We start from the raw sequence: 23401 nt of genomic DNA, 5'->3' as shown, positions 1-23401 counted from the left end.
TAAACCTATACTTGGCCCATTAGGGCTTAAAGTTTTTCTATTCTTAACTCTTAACTTTTATGGTGGACAGAAAATTAAAAGGTCCAATGATTTTACATTTAGGAGGAAAGAAAAGAAAATATTCAAATATAATACTCATAGGTGTGTTTTCATTAGCATACATGAGAATACTTTTGTTTTCTTTATCTTAGAATGAGTAGTTTTTAAAGCGGGTCATCTTCTACGGAGTTCACCATGTTAAACATATTTCTACAGTAGCCCAGAGCGGACAAACCAAACACTGGCCCTAGAGAGGGCCTTTCATGTTTTGCAGCCAGCAGAGTTTCTCCTACATGCTTGGAAGGGGAAGGTAAGGCGAGGACGTTGCAATCTGCAACTACACCACTAGATGCCACTTGTTGTTCCTACAGTTGGATGTTTGAGCTTCACTGCGCAGAATGATGTATGTGCAGAGTTCGACACTAGAAGGATGTTTTTACATTAATGTGCTGAAAGTGGAAAGTTTCTCTGTGCTCATTTAAAATCAGATTTTAAGATGACTTGTGACATCAAATAGTTTGGAAGCCAATTCTGATTCAGTATGAATCTTTAATGAGGTAGAAGAAGTAGATGCTTTTTTTAAAAAAGATTTTAATGTGGAAATTGTACTTTTTTTAAAAAGTGGAAGGATCTGTGAAACAGTAGCGAGTGTCTAACCTGTATGTTGAGCAGCAGGGAATGGTAGCGGGCAGTGAGCTGGGTGGCAGTAACGCTGACACGACTACTGATGTAGGTTTCCTCCAGAACTTGCTGGGCCAGAGAGGAGAGGCCATCGACTTCTCCCTGCCGTGCAAGCACCGCGCCAAGACACCCCTGTTCAGAAGAGACACAGAGAAATGTACAATTAGCATAATTGTAGTTAAAGCCAGTCAAAAATATTCATGATTTTAATTGTAAATTCTTTTCGTCTTTTTATAAAAGAAGAAAAGGGCAAGTATGGGTGAAAAGACAAGCAAGCAAGAAACAAGATATGGGGCCAAGGGGTCTCTATTTATGTATGTATGTGTGTGTGTGTGTGTGTGTGTGTGTGTGTGTGTGTGTGTGTGTGTGTGTATCACTCTAAATGAAGGGAAGGAAAATACTGAGACTGTCTGACATCCTGACACTGGCAGGAAGCGTGCTCCAAAGGGAGGAGACCCAGTAGGGAATATTCTGTCCCCTGCTGTTTTCTTTCAGATGCCTGGTGTGAGTGGAGTGTATGCATAAGTAAGAAAAGTGGTGCATTGTAGTACAAGACCCTGGGATGATTCATAACATTTATTTTGAAAGGCAAATTTTTATTTTTGGCTTGGTTATTGTTGTGGCTGAGTTTTGAGTGAGTAAATTGGTGCAATGTTTTGGGAACGGACTTGATGTGACAGACAGTCAAAGGAGAAATCTGAATCAAAGACAAACACAATGATTCATTTAAAGCTCTTTTAAAGGATTTATTTAGCTTTTTGCTGCCTTAGGGCCTAAAATTAGCATTGAGAAAAGGTGATCTGCTTGTTATTCTTCTTGTTGTCCAAAACACTGAATTAAAGTGCACGGTCTACACTTTAGCCCGCTGACTGTTTGTTCATACCAGTGAAAGAGAAAAGGAGAAGTGGACAGTATTAATGAGGAAGAGTGGTTAGGGTAATGTTGTTTACATTTACATGCTTAGTCTGAAGTCTTGTTTTCACACACAAAATACCAAGAGCACGTATAATATACGGACTTAAAGGCTCTTTAGGAAAAACTGACCTGGAGTTTCTTTAGCTGAGTCTCCTTGGTGGCTCTGTCTGACCTCCGATGACGTCTGACGTTTGCCACCTTCTCCATCTCTTCCAGCCACTGAGCCAGGCTCAGGAACCTTTGGCCCATCTGCCTCAGTCTGGTCAGTGTGGAGCTCAGCTGGGTCTGCGTCTCCTCCAGTCGGCCCTGGTATGCACCCCATTCCCGCTGGGCCGTGTCCAGCGCTCGGTCCTCGATCTGAGGTATACCCCAGGGGATTACTCTCTCTCTGCTGGTCAGCACAGACGAGAGCAAAGACTGGCCATTTGAGCAGCGTTCCTGCAGGAGCTTTAAGGGAAATAAAAAGGGAAGAACAGTGGTTTAGTTAACAAAGTCCAAGATATCCAAGGCCTTGTTAGGGAATTCAGTTGTAGCCTTGAGCCGGGTATGATGCCAGCTGTGTGTATGAGTGCACACTGATACTAGGAAGCATTTTTACACTCTCTGTTAATCACAATTACATTTTCCACAACACCCCCGCAGTATTCTTACCTGTAGCTGGTTCAGTGTCTTCTCTAGTGTATCCACGTTTCCCTCTGGATGCGACAATGAGGCCAGAGTGGCCTGTTCCTGCTCCAGCCAGTCCTCAAACACATGTAACCCCCTTTGATATTCCTGATGGACCAGCACCAGCCCTTTGGCCTTACTGACTGCATTCTGTAAAACAACATGGTATATCAGGGGTATATCCATCCCGGAGCAATGGCATTTTGTTATCAAAAAGGTCTAATTGATGATTTAAAACTTTAAGGAAAATTGCATAATGGAATGAAAACTGACTACTGCAAATATGAGCAGCAAACATGTATTTAATGTACTCTGAAGTTGTAAATTATGTCTTTGTCTTTGTCTTTAAATCTGTAAACAATTAAGTTAAAATAACTATAAGAGAAGTTACTAAAACACCACACTCTTTAATAATTTGGGGGAGTATAACTGAGAAAGTAACAGAAAGTAAGTGTTCAGACAAATATTCTCAAAACAATTTTATTTATTTATGTTTTTTTATTCTAATGCCTGCAGAGGAATACGCATGTCGTTTGTACTGTAAGTACCTTGGCCTTTTCTTTGAGAGCGTTGTATCTACACTGCAACTGCTGCACCTCCTGCTGTGTTGTGTAGTGTTCAGCCATATTGGACCCTTTTGTGGCAATGGTCTCCAGAGGACTGCTGTGACTCAGTACTTCTTCATAGAGGAGCTGGAATGAAATAAGAACACACACAGACACTCAGCGTAGTAAATCCAACTTCACTGGGAGGCTCTGGGGTGTAAATGAGTGTAACTGCAAGCGTCTGAAGAAGGCGTTACAAAAAAAAGGTTAAACTAAAAAAAAATTTAAAAAAAAGAAAAACTGGAAACACATAGCAGCAGATTTGTAGAAAAGTAAAATAGGAAGAAACAGGTCATACCAAGTTTAATCTCAGTATCAAGAATAAGTTTAGGCTTTTTAAGGTTAGCCACTATTAGTGAGATGTGATACCTTGGTCTTTCCCAGGTTAGCAGTCTTGTCTCTCATCTCAGAGTACTGTCTGTCTGAGCAGCCGAGCGTCTCCTCAACCCGGTCCATCCACAGCACAAACTGACCCACGTCTTCCTGATAGCTGGTCCATTGCGACAAAGCACCTTCCAGCTGACTGTTAACAAACAACATAACAATGTTAAAACACACAGGGAACAAACAAAACACACACACACACAATGTCCACATGCATTTTAACCTAATTGTGCCTGTAACCTTTCAACCAACTGAAATCTATCAAGTGAAACTAGACAGTTCCCAGCCCCATTTATCAACTGACTGACAGATTGATTGATTCATGATCACAACCTTTTACACTGAATAGAGGCAGAAAGCAAGGAGTCCCATGAGTCTTTGAGGTCCTGGATCTGTTTGCGAATCACTGGGACGCCCTCAGCTGATGTGTTCCTCTGGACTGCCTCTCCCCGTGTCAGAAGCATCTTTAGTTGGATCTCCCTCTCCTGACGAGCAGCCAGTAAGGCCTACACACAGAGGTGAACGTGTTAAATAAATATTTGCTTTCTACACAATTAAAGACATGCAACATGGTTTATTCCTTGAAGGGATCCCACACCCGTCTCGTCCCTCCTTACTTCCAGCTGTAACATCCGGTCCTCTAACACGCCCTTGTCAGTGGTGGTGGAGATGCAGGTGTTGAGGACCCTCTGAGCCTCACACACCCAATCCTGGAGCTCCTTAAGGCCCTGAGAGAAGAGGCGGTGCTCCCCTACAATACGTTCAATCCTGGAGGCTTTATCCTTTAGAGATCAGAGCACAGCCTTGTAAACACACTCTTCAATTCTTATGATTCTGTAAAACTGGTTAGCACTGAGCTGAAACTCAAGAAGATAATTGTTTCTGGTGCACAACAACGGCGTCTTCATATATTTCTGTTTGTATTTGAAATTACAGTCTTGTTTTTCCTCACACTCATCTCCAGAGACTTTCCCACCCACGCATTACAGCACAAACACAATGTATTTGGCTTGCAGTCATCACTCGTACATCTTTAACATCTGTGTAACTGTGGAGTGGAGGCAGAGCTACAATAACAATCTACAAGTGGCAATTTTAAATAATTTCATTCCTGTTTCCATGTCTGGCAGGGAAGAAGACCTAAAAATAGCGCTCCACTAGCTAGCCGGCAAAGAAAATAAATCTCATTCATCATTGTAGGGGCACTCTCATTGTCCTGAGGTAAGAGACTTGTGCTTTGCAGGTCAGTGTACTGTTTTGTTCTACGCTGTATAAAATTAATTATAAGAGTGTGACCAATCTAATGAGAGCTTCAAAAAGGTCAGATTCTCAAGCACTGACACATTTCAGCTCTGGCATTTTAGTGTTTCAGCAGATAAAAGGTGAGCTCCACAGCCTTGGCCTTTTTTATGTTGATGAGGCTGCAACCGCAAGAACCTTTTGGAGCTGAAAAGATGGATCGCTGCGCTCAGGTAAATTACAATAGGTACAGAGTACTTTCTTGGGGTGCAATCTTTCTACCCGAGGCAAGCTGATTACAGCAACCGTGACTGATGTGCGACTGGGGAATAATGCATGACACAGCAAATAACAAAGGACAACAGTAAACAACATGGCTGGACAGAGGGCTCAATAGGTTTTAGCTCAAACAGTACAGGAATCAAGAAAGACATACGTTTCAGCATGCTGCAGCATTTTTCAGGCGGGAGCACAGAAACAGTAAGAAGACAAGAAAAGAGGATGGCAGGGTTACAGGGTGGGAGCAGTGTTACCTTGGTTAAGTTGCTGAGGGCTAGGTACTGTGCTGACAGCTGGGATACACGGTGGACGAAGCCCTTGCCGGCTGCTTGTCCCTCCCAGAGACGATGAGCTCTTTCCCTGAGCTTGCCCAAGTCTGCTTCCCGACCGGCCATCTCCTCCAGTACACACTGGGCCAGTATGAAGCAGGAGGAGGAGGAGGAAGAGGAGAAGGAGGAGATGGAGATGGAGATGGAAATGGAGAAATAAAGATGAAGGGAGCAATAGGATGTGGGTATGCAGAGTTGGGAGGGCAGGGTTAAAAGTGATAGAAGACATGGAGCACATTAGAAAGGTTGAGTGTAAGCACCATGAATATTTGGAGTCGAGGGCAAAATGAAAAAACAAAAACATATGAAAGTGAAGACAGAGAAGGGAGGCATGAGAGACCACAGAGGAGGGATACAAGGTTGGGTTAACATGTCACAAGAACAGACAGAGCAACGGGGAACACATCAAAATACATGGATAAAGACAGGGGAAAAGAACATCATAAAAAACAGCATCAGCAGTATTTCTCTTGATGTTCATTTTAAAATAGAAATACGGTTATTCAGTGAGACACCACAGCACGGACCGGGGGAAAGGAGACAAGCCTGATAAAATACTGCAAAGGCGGGGGGTGTACATGTGAAAAGGTAAAGAGGATTTTGCCAACACAGGTTCAGACACTGAAGCCTGCATGTATTGTATTATACTTGAGGTGCTGGGGGAAGAAATGTAATTGCTTGCAGGGCCAGACAAAAGGCAACCAGGAAAAGTGCTACAGTGCGACAGAGTAAATACAAAAATAGCAACAACGATAAGGGCAGAGCTTTGAGATGGGCTTGATATATTTTTTTTCCTTCTCTTTTGTCAGTTTTATCTTTTTAACGCTCCGTGCCTCTCTTCCTTTTTGTCTCTGTCAGACATGGCAGAGGCTGTTATCTCATCCTGAAAAGGGCCTTTTAGCCACGTAGCGCTTCAGCTGTGACAGAAGGAGAATTAATTAGATTTCTGGACTTTTCCTCTGACTATTGTGTCAAGACGCTGCTCTATTTTGATCTGGTGGTGCTTGACAAATGTAATTAGGTCCTTCCCTTTTCCCAGCTGATTTAAGATTATACTTTAGGGATGCATATCTGATGCCGAGCTACAACTATTTAGTATCCTTGGAAAATCTACTTAATATTCAATTTATGTTGTAATGACAGGGTTTACTGGAGTGAAGAGAGGAGATGAGAGAACGTCAGAGATGGGAGCTGAGAACTGTAAAAGGTGTGCGATGACATAATGCAATTTAACAGAACAGTATGGATTACAATGTTGGTATATTGCAAACGTATTGCTAAAAGAGTGGTTATAAAACACTAAAAACTAGGAGACCCGTGAATAACCACAATAATTACAGGAGTAACGTCATTTTATGATATATATGTGATGCTATGAGGAACACTGTGAGGAGTCACAACCCCAGACAGAGTGGAGTCGGGAGTAATTATGTAAGGAGCGTGAATTTGGACTCCACAATACCTGTAATTTGCTGAGCTCCTGCTTCTTGGCTGGAAGGTCGTGTAGCCGAGCACTGCTCTCCTGAACTCGGACCTCAGTGCTGTTCAGCCAGTCCTGCAGAGGCTCGGCACGGGCCTCAAACTCTGTCATCTGGGACTGCAGGTTCTGGAAATGTGACACTTAACTTGTAAAATACAAATAGAGAAGCTCTCATATGAAGAGATTCTGCAAGTAAGCAGTTTAATGCTTTAATGCTTAACCTTTATTTAACTATATAGTCCCTCTGAGATCCAGCTTTTCTTTTTCAGGGGCCAAGAAAGCAGCATCCAAACAAAAGCAAGCGCTAACCAACCTTGAGTGCATCCTCCCTCGTCTGCAGGTTATTCATCAGGCTCTTCCAGTCCTCTTTGGCATTTGCCACCTTGGCCTTGATTCCCTCCACTCTGTCTTTGGACACCACGGCCATCAGCAGCTCCCCACTGGCTCCTACTGTACTCAGTCTGGCCTGGCCATGCTCCCTGTCACTCAAGAACTCCTGTGGGGATACACAGACAAAGACAAAGGAACTGTGACTGTTTAACACAAACACACACACACACACACACACACAAAGGGAAGAGGGTGTGAAACTGACAGGAAGAGTAAAAATGGATTGAATGACAATCCCCAACTTCTTTTTGTCTGCCACTTATGAAGCAATGGCTGATGGGTAACTGAAATCAATATCCTCTCTCTTTCTTTCAGTGTCCCAGAATCTCACTTTACACTTTCAAAAGCAGTAATTAGACCGAGTCATTACTAATTCCAAATGCGTGGGCAGAAGGAGGTGTCTGACCCAGGGAGGCAATCAGACAGATAAGGAAAGTCAGTGAGCCTGAAATGTGTTGGTTTTTTACATCGCTCCTCCGTACCCACCCGCAGAACATGTACACACACACACACATAGACAAACACACACAAACCCCCCTCTCTCCGAGCTGAGCCGATGACAGTAGCGCAGCAGGGACCACTCCACCATCTGTGCAGTCAGCACATCACTTGCGCACACTACAGTTTCAGCGTCCTCACAAACACACAGACACACACCCACACACACCCACGCACACACACACACACACACACACACACACACACACACACACACACACACACACACGCACACATTTGGTACAGTATAGCCACTCACAAGCATAGAAAGTCTGTGTCTTTCTTCATGTATGTGTCTCTTCATTCTCTCTCTCTCTCTTCTCTATTCATCCACTGTCGTTTTCACACTTACTGCCATTCTCCCCCTGCCAATGAAACTGTATACCACCAATTAAGCGTGACACAATGGATGCCCCCGCCCCTCCCACGCTGGCCCTCCTGGAGGTCAGCCATGTGGAAACATTGTTCCACATTCCTCACCAAGTCAATAATAAATAAAACATGACCGCCTCTGTATTCCACTTTCCCTCACCACCATATACTCTATGACATTCCCCTCTCATCCTCACAGCTACAGTAGAAACTTCTGAAGGAGCACACACAAAAAAACTACTGCACAGCACTTCTTTGACAAGCTTTTGGAAAATTAGTTCTTCTTCGTTCTGATCTGCTTCTTCGTGGGACTGTTGATGTTCCCCGTGTTCTACCCACACTTAATAAAAACCTTAAAATTGTGGAGTAAAATCAAGTCCCACGCTTTATTAGTTTAGGATTATCATCTTACTATTAAAGCTCAGCTCAAAGCAGTAATAGTAATTCCTCTGTGGTAATGTAGTGGCGGACATGGTCAGGTGTCTGAGAGGTAATTAACTGTCTTGTGCAGGGATGTGGGGATGTCTACGTTAACCGACAAGCACCCGACTCTCGGCCAGGGCCCTGGGGTGCTCTAAAGAGGCTGCCAGACTGTTACACCTGCCAGCTTCTCAGAGAAAGACAGAGAGACTTCTCAGAAAGAGAGAGACACAGATATTTTGAAGAGAATGGCACAGAGACCCTGCTGTGGAGCGTTCTCTCATCCCTCTTGGCTATGTGCCCACTTTCAGCTTATCCAGCCCACGGCAGGTCCCGCCACTCTGACATGCCCACCAGAGGACACTCAACAGTGGACATGTCTATACAGACATCCCCCTTGAGCACTCTCCTACTGAAAGTGGATTGATTCTTCAACTATAACAAAATTTCACTTTAAGCTATTTCCTTTGTGGTAACAAGCTTTGTTTATCCTACTAAATTCATGCAAAGAAATTAAAAGCTAACACTCAGTCTGTAATTAGCAACTGTGGATTTAAAGTGTACACAGTCTTATGAGGATTTTTAAGTGGCACCCCAAAGGCGGAAGAACACAAAAAGACTCTCATGACAAGGAGGTTGTTGATTTCCTTTTCTCAACAGGCTCTGGTTTATGAAAGTGAATAAATAATAAATTATACTCCCCTAACTACTATCAACTACTTGCTCTGAAATCATTAATGCTTCACTGGAGCTAGTTAATGGCCAGTAGTGTGAGACTATACAGCCCTTCTGTGCAGCAGTCCTCAGACAAGAGAGGATGAATGAATATTATTATCTATCCGGCAACCAAAGCAAGATATTAAAAATGTAAGTCTTTCTCAAAAGGCTGGATTAAAGCAATATTCAGCGACATTCAAATAAATATCAATTCTACTACTTTCTATCCCTGAATAATATAACAAAATGTGGTTCAATCTGTATATTTGCAGATCTGTGTCTGGTAGGTCTGCCCTGGGAAAACTCTCTGGTGCACAGCAGGTGGTGGACTTTGTATTTCAAGCAGCAATAAACAGAATCACAACTAGGTAAGAGCAGTAACAGCTGAACAGACTGAAAAAAATTTGTGATTTCCAAGTGATATCAGCAATGTACGGGTGCAAGAACAACAGAGTAAGGACCTGCACATGGCCTCAATTTCATGCCACCAATGTTTTAAGAACATAGTAAGAATTTAAGATGTTCACTGTAAATAAGAGCTGAGAAAAAGATATCTCTTACTTGGATCCTCTGCAGTGCAGTGGAGGCCTCGGCGACACTCTGTGGCACATCAAAGCATTTGGCGGTGCTGATTTTGGCGTTGACCAACCACTGCTGGAAGTCTCTCAGGGCTGCACGGAACCTCTGCTCCAACAAACGCTCTTTATTTTGACACTCCCTGGATGCACGAAGGCTGAGACTGGGGGGCAAGAGAAAAAAACGTTAAGGACGAGAAATGAACAAAGAAAGAAAGGGGTTACAACCGGAGGAAGTGCTTGCAGTCTACTGCCCATATGCGCATCAAAACAAAGAGGTACATGTGCAGATGCTCAGATACTGTACATACTGTCCCCACGCTATGGAGGAGGAGGGGAGAGAGAAGCCTGGGAGATGAGCAGGAGTGGGAACTAGCAGGTGGAGAAATGGCAAAGTGGGTGAAGTGGAAGGAATGAGTGTTGGGGCAAAGAGGGAGAGTGGGGGATGGGGGTGAGGGCTACTGCGTAGGTGGGGGTTGAGAGGCAACATATGAGTGGGGCAAGAGTTCACAGGGGTGACAAGATGGAGGGAACGAGGGATGACAGATTGATGCTGTAAGAGAAAGGGTGAGATGGAAAGGATATAACAGGAATACAGTGTGTGGCGAAGAGGTTAAAGCAAAGGGTGATGATCTATTAGAGGGACACTTTGACATTTTAGTGGGTTGTGTTTTTTCACCAGGAACTTTTTTCTGTTGTTCACACGTACATCCTTCAGAATTTATAGGTGGAGGTACAGCAACAATACAGACTGATAACAGGTATTTGAAGCTTATTGAAGGACATTTAGTATATAAAAGGATTTCAATAGACATGTGGAATAAAGCTGAGATTTTAAAAGGTGAAATCCTAGTGTGACAGATAAGATTTATGACAGAAAGAACGAATAAAAACAGGAAAGAAGTGAGATCATGTATCACAATACTGTAAGTCAATAGTCAATAGTCAATAAAGCAGCCATATCTGCAGACAATAAACATTAAAATTCTCACCTTCTACAATATCTGCACATGGCAACTAACATGTATGACAACTAAAGAAGAGAGTCATTAGTTTTCATAGATATTGGGCAGTGGGTGAAGGTTAAAAGGAGGGAATGGAAGACGTGATGGAAAGGGTGACAGCAGGGAAACAAGGTGCGCAGCTGTTTAAGCAAGAGATGATGTCCAAAGGGAGACATGAAAAAACAAGGCAAAAATCACACACAACCTCCTGCCGACACACACACACAAACACCCTTGAGTTTTAATGATGCGATGAGGGCATGAAAGGGTAACACAGTGGGGATACCGTGAGTGTGGAAGAAGCACTTTTTCTGCTGTGACAGACAAAATCCGGCATTTGTGTTATGAAGAAAACAGGGGGAGTTACTGCTTTCCTCCTGTATCTGAATTATTTTTTTCCTGCACCCTCCTTGCTCTTCTCTTTTTCCGCAGCGCTTAATGCAGGACAGGTGCAAAGAGCACACAGGCCAAGTCTATTACAGACTAAAAAGCCAAGTGAATGAGGAAGGGTGGTGTTTTTGCCAATCAGCAGCCAAAGCCAATTAACCGCCAAAGCATCTCCAACAAGTTGACCTCACTCAGGTTGTCTGCCAATAAATGTGCACAGTGCTTTTTCACACAACCCTGTAATATCTCAAAATTACTATGTTACGTTTATGCAAATTCAGTAGGTGATTTGCGCTTCTGCAAGAGTCCATACTAGTGTACGCCTGTGCTGAATATGTATGGGTTGTGTGCATGCATGTTCTTTTGTATGCACTGCTGTTCTTTTGCATGCACTGCTGTTCTTTTGAGAAGGCATTGCCGCATGGTGTGTTCACAAACAAGCGCTAAATGAACACAGGCTAACTTGTGGGCTCAAAAACAGGCAATTAGAGCTCAGTAAATAGACTAAGGCATGCAATGTATCAGCATGGAAAAACCAACCATCCTAATGTATCTGATTTCCCTCCAATCACACTCAGCCTGGCATAAAATTAAACTGGAAAAGGGACACAAACCAAAACAAACAGTGAACAAGCGGTAGTGAAGGGATGGTAGTTAAATGTCGCGTAGCAACTGGTGGCTCTAGTGCTCTCTGTCATCTTTCACCTTCGCCTGGCTGACACACATGTCAGGACTCTGTGTACAAGATGGCCACACACACACACACACACACACACACACACACACACACACACACACACACACACACACACACACACACACACACACACACCTCTAACACAAATAAGCATGTAAAACTGAGCTGTTATCCTGCCCACTCAGAAATCCGAGGGGTGTTTTTGGGGGAGAACTCTGCCCTTCTTCTATTGTGGTTCTTGGATTAACTTGCTGTGTTATGATATGAGTGTGTTATGCATGGTCTGATTTGTGCATTTTTAAATCTAATTATGTACAGGACTCCTTCCGTATTGTGCTTATAACAGGGCTATGCAATATGTTTGAAATCTTTATCTATGTATACTATTAAAGATATATTCCAAGTCAGGTATACAGCAAATATATGCCACATTCAAAGAAATTATGCAATTATGCAAAGCAGCTACGTTCCAATGTTATGCACCACATGAGACCAAATTCTTATGTGTAAAAAGAACATAGAACTAATTTTGTTAGTTTTCTGAATTATACAACTGAACAGAAACCTATAGAACAATAACATGGTAAGATTATGTTATCATGATAGACATTTTCTATTTCTATAAATGATAATCTTAAGAAATCTCCCAGCCTTGGCCAATAAATCTCAACTACATTTCAAATGCACATAATTAAAAACACAAACAGGAGTGTTTTCCACCACACACTATTTACTAAAGCAGAAGGACTCCTCTCACCTGTTGTGCTGTTTGATTAGTGCAGTGACCCGATCTGATTGTGAGCCCAGGTCTCTGGAGTATCGCACCAGGTCGTTCAGTTGGCCTTTCAACTTCTCTGCCATCGGCTCGGCGCTCTGCAAGCCCTCCAGAATATCCTAAACAACACAAAACAGACACCAGTTGGCTCGGATTGTGTATGTGTGTGTGTCTGTGTGTGTCAAGGAAAGACAAGCACCTAACGGCTCTCTATGACACCCTTCAATAAGTGCACTCGCATTCCTATTCACACCCTGGCTCGGTCCTTCTCGCTCTTCTCACACACACACACACACACACACACACACACACACACACACACACACACACACACACACACACACACACACACACACACTCCAACACATACTCACAGTGCTGCTTGTACAATAGCATTTCTGTTCTTCGCAGAGAGTGTCAGGAAGGAGCTGTGGATACCGTTCTCCCGCTCTCCTCCGCGTGCCTCACATTCTGGACTCACACAGTCATGAAATCCTGTCCCATGAAATATGTACAAGCTCTCTCTCTGACTCTCTGACTCTTACCCGCTCGCTCTCTTTCTGACGTATTACCAATAAACAACCCTCCCTCCCTCCCTGTTCTGCTGGACTCGTTGCTCTCTTCTCCCTCTTTTCTTTCCCTCCTCCTATCGTTCTACTACTTTCTCTTCCCTCCTCTCTCCCTCCTCCCACTCCTTGCACTCAATCCCTCTCACACGTTTGTCCTCCCTCTCACTCTCTCACGCTCTCTCCCGGTGGAATTCAGCTGTCAGCCCTCACAGATGCAGGATTGGTTCAAACGCGCACAAACGAGCGCGTAACGAAAACAAGGCTATATACAGGAAACAGGCTGGAGGAGGAGAGAGAGAAGCGGAGGAGGGGGAAGACTCCTCCTCTGTTCTTTGACAGCCCCAAATTGAGGAAAACCAGAGAAAGGCATGGCCGAAGAAGCCCGGGGAGGAGTGTGCGGGTGTACCGGCATGGCTTTGACAATACAGAGAAATTGTCACACTGTAAACATCCTGTGGAGGTTAGAAACAGAGCACCAGGGGAGGTGAGGAGCAAGAGCATCTATGAAACAACCCCTGCAGTCGAGAAAGACATCACTGCACACTGTCAAACAAGTCAGGGTACAGAAGGGGGAAAGGGGAAGGGATGGAGAGGGGGAATGTTTGGGAGGGAGAGATAGTGGAAAATAATGGCAAAAAAAGGAGGAGGGGGGTAGAAGGGGAAGACAGAATGAAGAGAAAACAAGAGAAACTGATGGGATTGTAGCTGTCACTCCTTCGTCATCCCAGTAAAGCTGATTTACAAACTAATCTGTTTTTAGGATTTACAAATAGAATGGATAATTACTGACAGAGAAAACATAGCTGAATGCAGTGGATGTATGTCTGCACACAGTGTGTGTGTTTGCCTGCGGGTACTTTCCATTAAACAATGCTAATCACCTCTTCTCTAAAATTAACATGGTACAGTGCTGCACGCTTTTTACACATCACAGTTCGCCAACCCAAATCCCAGTTGAATAGAAGAGTTTTTATTATTGACAGTTTTTTTAAATAAACTATTGTGAGAAGATGAACAGTGAATAATTGAGACATTATGCTGCCATTTATTTAAATCTTGTGCTACTATACCTTAGCCAGCTGCCATCCCTCTACTGCTTCCTCGCCGTTGCTCTGCCCTTCAGCTTTGATCAACTCCTGGCTCCACCCCCTCAGTCGTCCATCCAGCTCTTTCAACTCATCCTCCAGGCGGGCGGTTAGGCGGTCATATTCCTCCTCTGAGGCTGCAGCGGCAGCCAGGGCCCCCTCCAGGCCATCTCTGGCCCTCAGGGCAGCCCCCTCCCACTGCTCCAGAGCCTGGGACAGCGCCCCCAGCTGTCGGTCCATGGCCTCACAGCCACCCGCTGCCGTGTGCTCCGCCGTGGATGCTGCGCTCCGACGCACCCGACTGAGGCGCTCTCGGCCTTCTAGTAGCCGACACTCCACACGCTCCTGAAAAGATAGGGAGGGTGGACAGGAGACAAAGTTGCTACGGAAACTGTGGCTACGGAAACCGCAATCTCCGGATGTGCAGTGGATTCTATTTAAAGCTGCCTACATAGATTTTAAATGCCTCCTGCTTCATCACTTTCTATTTTTTTTATCTCTTTGATTCTGTCTTTGGACCATTAGTTCTGATGTCCTGTATTTTAATTTGCTATCTCAACATTCTCTTTATATTACTAATTTCATCCAGCCCTCTCCGCCTCCATCTCTCATTCTGTGTGGAAAGGTAGCACTTGGAAGGCAGAGGGTGTGAAAAGCAAACACTTGAATGTGATGTGATAGCAGTGAGCTGATGGGGGGATTAAAAGAGAACAAAAAACAGCATCTGATCATTTTAGGGTGCGCCAGTAGAAGGATATGAACGTTAACCTTGAGACCATGAATGGGAAATGAAAAAGGCTTGTGTGTACAACAAATTATAGTTCCTCTTCTACTGAAATGCTTCACACTATGGCTCTACAAATACACATTTATAATGTGATAATTAGGACCCATGTGTGAAATTTAAATGCAAATCAATATCTGCTCACATATTTTCTCTCCTCTGTAATTGCAGAATTATTGAACAGGGAAAAGCTTTGACATTAATTTCACTGCTGCCCTCTTTTACCTTTTTTCACACCGTAATAGACCAACTTACGGGCAGTAAAATGTGCCAGAAGAGATATCTGGCTGCAATATGGGAACAAACTGAGAACCATTTCCAATTCCCTACATAGCATGTAGTAGTTGTCATCCTTCATAGCAGTCCATTAAGATTAGATCAGATAATTTAGTAATCAGTTACCTTAGAAACACCTTCAAACTGGGTGTAGTTTCACAAAAACACAACACAAATAACACTGACAGTGGGGTTAATTCAGTGAAACATAGCTTACTGTCAGACTTATAGTGCCTGAAAATAAAAATGATATACTGTACCATTTTCAATGGTACTGGGTTGAATTATTATTTCGAAGCACTCGTGTGGTCTAACTGATGTGCACAGAGGTAATATTATTTCAACACATGTAATTAGTGCCTGTTAACAACAATCATACATAAGGGGCAAACAAATATGGCCCAAAGGAGAATGAATCATGAATCAATAAGGAATCTTGAACCAACCAACCAAAAAATGAGAATTTAAATAACAACTGGGCCAACGTCATTGGCAGATAAAGATTATTGAAAACTTAAGAAAAGCCGCTGAATGAGCATTGTAGTAAGACTGTTGTCGTCCAAACTCTATTACCATAGAGAGGCACTTTTGATTTTCAATAGATGAAGTTCAAATAAAAGTAAAATAGTTTGCTTTGACAATAATGTCAAAGTAATAAAATAATGCCACACCTATGCCCACTCCTCAGCACAATAGGCTTGTCACCTGTCAGATGTGGTACACTATTATCTGTCAATGTATGGATCAGGAACTGATCAGGATTTTAGGGGGGAATTGTCAAATTGTCAAATCTAGATAAAAGTGTATACAAAGAGAACAAAAGGAGTGTCAGTCGGCATCAACAAGAAGGTTTTTTTTGTATGTTGACACCCTGCCTTACCCTCACTTCTGACAGTTTCTTTTTGATGGAGGCAGAGTCTCCTGATGTATCAGACCAATGCTGTAGCTCCTCTCCAGCAGTCATAAGCCAATCGGTGAGTTCCCTCACAGCCTCCAGGTATTCTTGGTGTTCCAACACTACTGCCTGCGCGAGACGTACTCTCTCCTGAAGACATCGACAGTCAAAAGAGACATCATTAGTTTGTAATACTGCAAGAACACTTCGGTAAACTCAAGAGTTTCAAGGTTTTGTACTAAATATATCGAACCTCCACCAAGACTGTGAGGTCATCAAATTGCGCCTGCAGCTGGGTGCGGGCACCATGGTTAAAGCTGGCATCACCAGTCTTCTTGAACAGCTCTCTAGCTTTTTCTTCCAGACTGGACAGCGCCACCTGGTGGTCTTCCAGGTCAGCCAGCAGGGCTCTAAGTCGCTCTAGCTGGGAGGCCTTTTCTCTGGGCCCTGGCTGGGGGGTGAGAGGGGCGCACACCTCCCGCTCTACAGCCTCCATCCAGCACCGCAGCTGGGCAGCACTCTCCAGGTATCCTCCCCACTGTGACACGGTCCACTCTAAACGACTGGGGTGAAGACAATAGATCTCTGTGTTAGTCTGTGACAGGCACATATGGGAATCATACATTCTGAATAAACAGAAAACATCTGACCAGAGAATCCAACATGTGGGGAGGGTTTTTTTTTTTAAAAACCAACACAATTTAGTGGATGTTGAACTTTTGTCTAATATATTACATATTGATTTGAACACTTTGACATTTTTCATCTGGTTACTTTAAACTCAGATCATTCTGGTACATAAAGTCTGTACATACTATACTAATAATAATACACATACACAGGTACAGTTTATATTTCACACCCATCAAATGGTAAAGAAATATGTAATACGGGCTTAGTGCCTTTATTCCCTTTTATTGGGTGGGTCAGAAACACATGGACAAAAATACACCCCCCCAATTTTTCTTGCCATCTGTTACTCCTGCATGTACAAATAACACCAATATCCACACACACACACACACACACACACACACACACACACACACACACACACACCTCTATTTCACCTGCTACCCCCGTCCTCCTGTTATCCTTTTCCTCTTAAAACCCAAATACACCCCATGTGTGACCCACTGTTTGCCATCCACCATTTAGTCCCTAATGGGATCAATTTTTTCTAGGAGGGGCCATAATTGCTCAATTAAACACACAAACACGCGCACACGCACACACACACACACACACACACACACACACACACACACACAGATGATTGTGCATGCTGTCATGCCTGCACACACGCACACATGCACACACACAGAAAAGAACACTAAATCAGAAACATCAATCAGAGTTACAGAATGAGACAAATACTTCTCATTATGTATTTAACCCAATGGTAATTAATGGCATTGAGACATCAATCTATCATGATGAAAATAACCTGTTCCCAAGAGAGGGAATTTTTTTGGCACACGGGTAAATGGCCTCTAAAATGTCCAGGGTTGAATGTTTTAATGATACATTAAAATAAGCAAAAAATGAGAATGACTGAATGATAATTTGTTTACAGTTCACTGCAGTTTGTCCAGTTTCTGTAAATTAAATTATACAATGAATGAAGAATATTAAGTTAAAGGCAGGACCATTTTTATTACCAATTATGGTGTATAAATGGCTATTCTTGCTCATATGGAGAATAAGACATCAGATTATATTCCAGGTGATGGAACAAGGTGAGCAGTCTACCTGTGGCAGCTCATGGCAGTCACAAGTAGCGTGGCCCACGCATCCTCCACTTCCTGTAGCTGAGAGCGGACCACTTCCTGTCCAGTGGCGCCATAGCTCCGCAGGGCCAACTCGCCCTTACCCATCGCCATATTCAGCTTGACCTCACCCTCTCCCTTCAAAAGCAGGATGTCCTGTGCAAACAGAGCGGGGTCAGAGTGAACTGGAATTAGACATGAGAGAGTTGGATGAATACTTCCTCAAGCAAACAGCCCCCTCTTGTGTTCACTGGAAGAACAGTAGAACGTAAATAAAAGTCTGTTCAAAACAAATGTGTGCGTTTTTAAAGATCACAACAATCACTTCATACATTTCATTGTATATGGTATATCATGGAAGTTACAGATGAGTATGGTCAAATAGCTAAAACCCTCTCTCACCTGCACCGTCTCCAGCCTCTGCTCTAACTGTTCTTTGGTCCCCATGGTGCTGTCTACTGTACCCAGTCTCTCCTGGATCTCCTCCAGCCAGGCCCATACCCCTTGGAGGGTCTCTCCAAAGGCCTGGCTCTCTTGGCAGCCCCGCAGCCTCTCCCTGGCTGCCTTCAGCAAGGCCTGGTGCTCCATCTGGAGTTGGCCTGTCACTCTGACCTCTCCTCCTGACCCCCGGCCTGCTTCAGACAGAGACTGGGCCTCCTGGCAGAGACACTCGATGGACTCCCTTGTAAGAGACAATGATATGTTATTGTTTAGAATATTAAGCAGCCCCATGCTACGGCTTCAATAACATATGGCCTCACACACCCACACATACGTACCTTCTTGCGAGCAGTTCCTTATGGAGGTTTTCCATCCTCTCCAGCTCTTCTGTGGTGTCTGAGGCTCCTTGCTGGCTCTCCGCCCCAAGAACAGGCTCGCTCTTGAGGCTGAGATCCATCTGCTTCAGCCAGTCTCTTATACCCTCTACACAGCCATTAAAACTGCGGAGGAGTAGGGGAGGGGGAGGGGGAGGAGACGAGAGGCATATTTCCATTTAATTCAAATTCCGTTGCATACATACAGGACACAACAAGAGTGATGACTTACTTGTTCAGAAGGTCAATACTCTCTTCCAAGTCTCGTCGGCTCTGAGAGCAGCTGTCCAGGTAGTTCTTCCACTCTCTCTGACAGGAGGAGAGACGCTCTTGGACCTGTGCTGCTCCAGCTTTAGACAGGTGGAGCTGGAGCCTCTCGGCTTCCTCACAAACCTGAGAGAGACGCTTCTCACCCTCTGATGTCTGCTCGACTGACACCTGTGGATGTAGGAGGAGAAACATGTTGTTAATAAAAACTGATACGTCACTGCTGATTTTAAGAAATGAAGCCACTAACTTAAACATATGAAATATTCACTTAAAATATTTACTATGATATAATTATTGCTTGCTTTACTTCTTGATACCTTGCTTTGCCGGTATCAACAAGTAAAGTTACTGAGACAACTGCACAATTAAAAATAAAGTATAAAAGTATGACATATAACAGTACCTTTAGCCTTTGCAACTTGCTTCCAAGGATGGCAACATCTCCTGATTGATTAGAACATTCTTTCAGCTCCAACTTCAGATCTGCAAGCCAGGAGTGGAAGTCTTGGACAAGCTCTGCTTCGAGGAACAGAAAGAACAGGTCGATTAAAAGCAAATCAAAAATGTGGTGACAAGTTGAAGAAAAACTGATTAGTGGAAAAAATAAAGGCAAAGATGATTTAAGAAGCGAAGGAACCAGAAGGAGGAGAGCGAGAAGAGGCAGAGGCAGATGGGTAAGTGTGGGCGTGTCCATGCTGTGCAGCACTGGGTTGCCTTGCCAACAGGCTGAAAATGACTCCCTCGAGAGCAGATGTGACGAGAGCGGCATTACTCTCTGAGGCACAGGTGTGTGTCTGAGCAATGAGAGCGCACCGGTGTACCAGACAGTGTGTGTCAATGGAGTGTGGGTTGTAGTGGGCGGATTGAGTGTGCTCTGGGGAAAAATGTAGGATAATCAACACTAAATCTGTTGCACCACTAACATGAACAAATGACATTGCATCATGTAGTTGTGCACTATTTGATTGGGTGATTATGAGATTTTAAGTGCCATTAAAATGTTTATTCCTGCTTATAAGGGAGAAGTCATAGTGCTTACCTGAGTGCTGTTACTGTTACATAAATTACTTGACGTATTTGATGGAGGTAAAGAACAATAAAGCCCTCCAGGAAAGAATATAATAAACAGAGACTATCCAGACTAAATGCCACAATATCCAAACTAAAGTACATGTTCTTATCTCTTACCGTTGAAGTGGAGCTGTAACCCATCCTGCAGGTTGCCCCTGGTCTTGGCACAGCGCTGGGCAACGGCCTCCGTGCGCTTGGCAATGGAGGTGAGCTCAGAGGAGAGGCATGACAGCTCCTGCGAGGGATGAGACCTGCAGAGGGCACTCAGGGCATCTCTAGCCAAGTCCATGTCTGCCCTCTGTTGCTGCACAACAGTCTGCAGGCCCTGTAAATAAAAAAGTAGGGGAAAATAAAAAGACAAGCCTTCATATATAGTGATAATTAGGGCTACAGGGTGGTGGAAGGAGTAGGTAGGGTAGGTAGGTATTTGAAGAGTACTATACCCAAAGGTTAGTGCTCAGAATTTAATTTAGGAAGTACTTGGGTAGAGTAGTGTCCTTTGACCACCATAATAATTTTATTTCTCATGTATTGTGTTTGAATTTAAAATTTTAAAATGTGTTCCAATACATTTCTTCAACCTATTTAAAGCGTTTTGAATTGCTTGAAAGTTGCAACACAAATAAACTTGCCGTGCCTTCCTTAGCTATACTCTTGAGGTCATTTAAATAATTAAGGTATGTACTGTATAACAATATTAGTTCTTGAATTGTTGTGTTTAATGAATCTTGCTAAACGAGTTGACCGTGTCATACCTTAACGGTACCAATGTCTTCAGGAGAAGTGGCATCAGTGAGGTCAGATAATGAACCCTCAACTGCCTTCAGCCGCTCAGCCATCTGGGACATGAGGTCCTCCAGTCGCTGCTTCTGGAAACTGAAGTAGGTCAGAGTGTGTTTGGCCTGATTGTACACCTCCTGCGCATGGGCCATTTTCTTCCTCAGGTCTGACTCCAGGACCTGGTAAAATATAAGATATTAAGCAACATTATACAACCAAAATCCCATATAAACAACATGCATGTCAAGTTTTTTCATGTGCATTTGATTGATTTTTGCAGCGTTTGAAGTTTTGTAATAGCTGTACTTTTCTATAATAAAAAAACTGTTCAAAACAATCACAATTACGACAGGTTTTCCAATAAAAAACATTTAAGATTGAAGGTTGTTCCAATAATGAAATGTCTTGCCTTCCGCAAAAAACTAAAAATATTATTTTATTACTGCTTATTCATTCTATTTATCTATAATACTATTGAAAATAAATAACAAACATTAAAGTTATGAGATCCAACTACATTCATGAAAGCACTGATTTATCACAGTGTTATAAAAAGAAATATCAATTTTATTGACAGATGTTGTAGCAATAGGCTATTATATTATATCAGGTTAACTTTAATGACAGATTTCTCTAACAGATTTGTCTTGCATCACAAGATGAACATTCAGCCAAACAATAATAATTAGTAGTATTATGAATTCCCACAACTGCCTCCACATACAGTGCTTGACCTAAACAGAGCTGAAAACTATCTGGGTTTATTATATTAAATCCTTTGTGTAACATTAGCCTTGGCCTAATGGAGAAAATATTTTTTTGCTATAATAATTTCAGAAAAATCCTCCCGTATTTCTCTTCCCAGTCATATTCACCTGCATTTGTAATGGAGTTTCCTGAAGTTTGGCTCGCTCTTTCAGCTCTGTCACTCTCTCCTGCAGGACATCCAACCTCTGCTCCCTCTTCTCAACCTCAGCCTGTAGATCAAAGTGCCGGACATTTTCAAGTAAATCACACTTGCTCTGAACCGACTGTTACGCTACAATCATCGTACACTCTCATGCAGACTGTCCAACGTGCTCTGACCTGAAAGGTAGCAAGATGGGCTTCAGTCCTCTCTTTATCGCTGAGATTGGTGACACTGTCTGTGAGATCAGCAATGGAGTTGGCGGTCCATTGGTTAATGTCATGCTCCATGGACTTGAGGTCGTCCCACAGGGCTACACAGTAGCCCAGTCTCTCTGTGTTGGTTTGTATTCTCTCTGAGACCTGAAGGAACAAAGACCAGCAGGCTGTCTATCTGAGTACAGAACAGGGTACATCTCAATCAACAGGAAAGGTAGGATCGCTCTCTCCCTCTTTGTGCTTAGTTTTCCCTCCGTGTAACAAGGGACGGTATGCTTTACTGGGAGATGGAAGGAAAACGAGACTTAATTGGTTTGACAGATGTGGGGATGAGAAGTGAGAGAGAGAGACAGAAAGGCAGATAACATGTCTAGACTTGTTTATATTTCTGTCTCATTTGTGACAGCTGAGCAGCCAACTAAATCCCACAAGAAGAGAAAATGGAAAAAAGGGAAAAGCAGACAGAAATAAATATCATTAAAAGAGGAACAGGTAGTGTTTGGCAGAGCTGTACTGTGGACATCGTAATTGATTTTTGACAGTAAACAACACCACAAATCCCATCATACAGCGTCGTTATCATATTTCAGCTCCAGACGCAGGAAAAATAGACACTTTTTTGGAAAATTCATAGAGTACCACATGTCAGGATGAGGACAATTCATTAATGTCACAAACGTCAGCACATCTGACCACGTAGCTTCAGGATGTGAATGCATTTGTCTAAATAATAAACAGCCAAACTGATTTCAGGGGCCTCTGTACCACAAAACAAGTGCATGGTATAGCGTTCGTATCGAGTACCACCCACCTCCAGCCACTGGTCTCTTAACGTCTCCATGTCTCTCTGGATGGAGCACGCATCAGAGTTGGGGACCTTCTCCAGCTCTCTCTGCAGGTCCTCCACTGTGCTGATGAGCTGGTCCATATCCTCCTGCTTTTCTCTCAGCTCGGATTGGACTGTCTCATGCTGGAGAGAGAAGAGTGCAGAAGGAATGACAACAGAGCACCACTAGAGGGAGAGATACTGTACAAACCTTAAAGGGAAGAGGGGGTTTGTTGAAATGCATTTCTGTTTTAGTTCACTGACTTATGTGCAGCAAAAAAAATGTACATTACAGTTGAAAAGAATAAGCGGAAACATTCCACAATCAATAGCTTTTTCTGAGAAAAAAAAAAGGTACTGACTCGTGTGAAAGTCCTTTTGGCCTCCTGAGCATTATGGTTGTGGTCGGGCAGATTGTGAGCAACAGCCTCAGCATTCTCTACAACAGTGGTGAGGATCAACTTCAGGTGGTGGAACTGGCGCAGAAGATCTACCACAACTCCACTTTGTTCCTGACTGCGAGAGAAAAGAGAGGAAAAAGGTTAAAGCTGTTACTTGGCATATCACCTGGCAATGGGTATTAAATGATAAAAATACAACAGGCTCTGTGACTGCTGTTTAACTCTCTGCCTTTCTGCGCAGCAGAACCAAAAAACAAATACAGCAAAGAAATCTAAATGAGAT

General features: G+C 43.3%; 1 protein-coding gene across 9 annotated transcripts in view; it reads right to left on the bottom strand.

The window, feature by feature from the left end:
• Positions 1 to 23401, bottom strand: part of syne1a (spectrin repeat containing, nuclear envelope 1a) — a 129061-nt gene that overhangs the window by 61785 nt on the left and 43875 nt on the right. For 8 of the 9 annotated variants that reach the window (XM_051408753.1, XM_051408757.1, XM_051408758.1 and 5 more), the window contains exons 41-66: positions 23080 to 23233; positions 22703 to 22861; positions 21853 to 22035; positions 21642 to 21743; positions 20742 to 20945; positions 20104 to 20311; positions 19319 to 19431; positions 18878 to 19083; positions 18610 to 18771; positions 18233 to 18512; positions 17814 to 17986; positions 16315 to 16624; positions 16047 to 16211; positions 14092 to 14451; positions 12435 to 12571; positions 9576 to 9753; positions 6931 to 7113; positions 6600 to 6743; positions 5063 to 5218; positions 3908 to 4072; positions 3624 to 3796; positions 3276 to 3429; positions 2850 to 2993; positions 2287 to 2451; positions 1765 to 2082; positions 697 to 852 (exon numbers count right to left, since the gene is read on the bottom strand). In XM_051408753.1, coding sequence (XP_051264713.1) covers positions 697 to 852; positions 1765 to 2082; positions 2287 to 2451; positions 2850 to 2993; positions 3276 to 3429; positions 3624 to 3796; positions 3908 to 4072; positions 5063 to 5218; positions 6600 to 6743; positions 6931 to 7113; positions 9576 to 9753; positions 12435 to 12571; positions 14092 to 14451; positions 16047 to 16211; positions 16315 to 16624; positions 17814 to 17986; positions 18233 to 18512; positions 18610 to 18771; positions 18878 to 19083; positions 19319 to 19431; positions 20104 to 20311; positions 20742 to 20945; positions 21642 to 21743; positions 21853 to 22035; positions 22703 to 22861; positions 23080 to 23233 — 4852 coding nt within the window. The remainder of the gene's footprint in view (positions 1 to 696; positions 853 to 1764; positions 2083 to 2286; positions 2452 to 2849; positions 2994 to 3275; positions 3430 to 3623; positions 3797 to 3907; positions 4073 to 5062; positions 5219 to 6599; positions 6744 to 6930; positions 7114 to 9575; positions 9754 to 12434; positions 12572 to 14091; positions 14452 to 16046; positions 16212 to 16314; positions 16625 to 17813; positions 17987 to 18232; positions 18513 to 18609; positions 18772 to 18877; positions 19084 to 19318; positions 19432 to 20103; positions 20312 to 20741; positions 20946 to 21641; positions 21744 to 21852; positions 22036 to 22702; positions 22862 to 23079; positions 23234 to 23401) is intronic. The other variant, XM_051408750.1, reaches the window with a different exon arrangement.

This window comes from Dicentrarchus labrax, unplaced genomic scaffold (genome assembly GCF_905237075.1).
Source record: "Dicentrarchus labrax unplaced genomic scaffold, dlabrax2021, whole genome shotgun sequence".
Taxonomy (NCBI): Eukaryota; Metazoa; Chordata; class Actinopteri; family Moronidae; genus Dicentrarchus; species Dicentrarchus labrax.
Note: the sequence above shows the minus strand (reverse complement) of the source record. Positions and strands in the feature narration are given on the sequence as shown.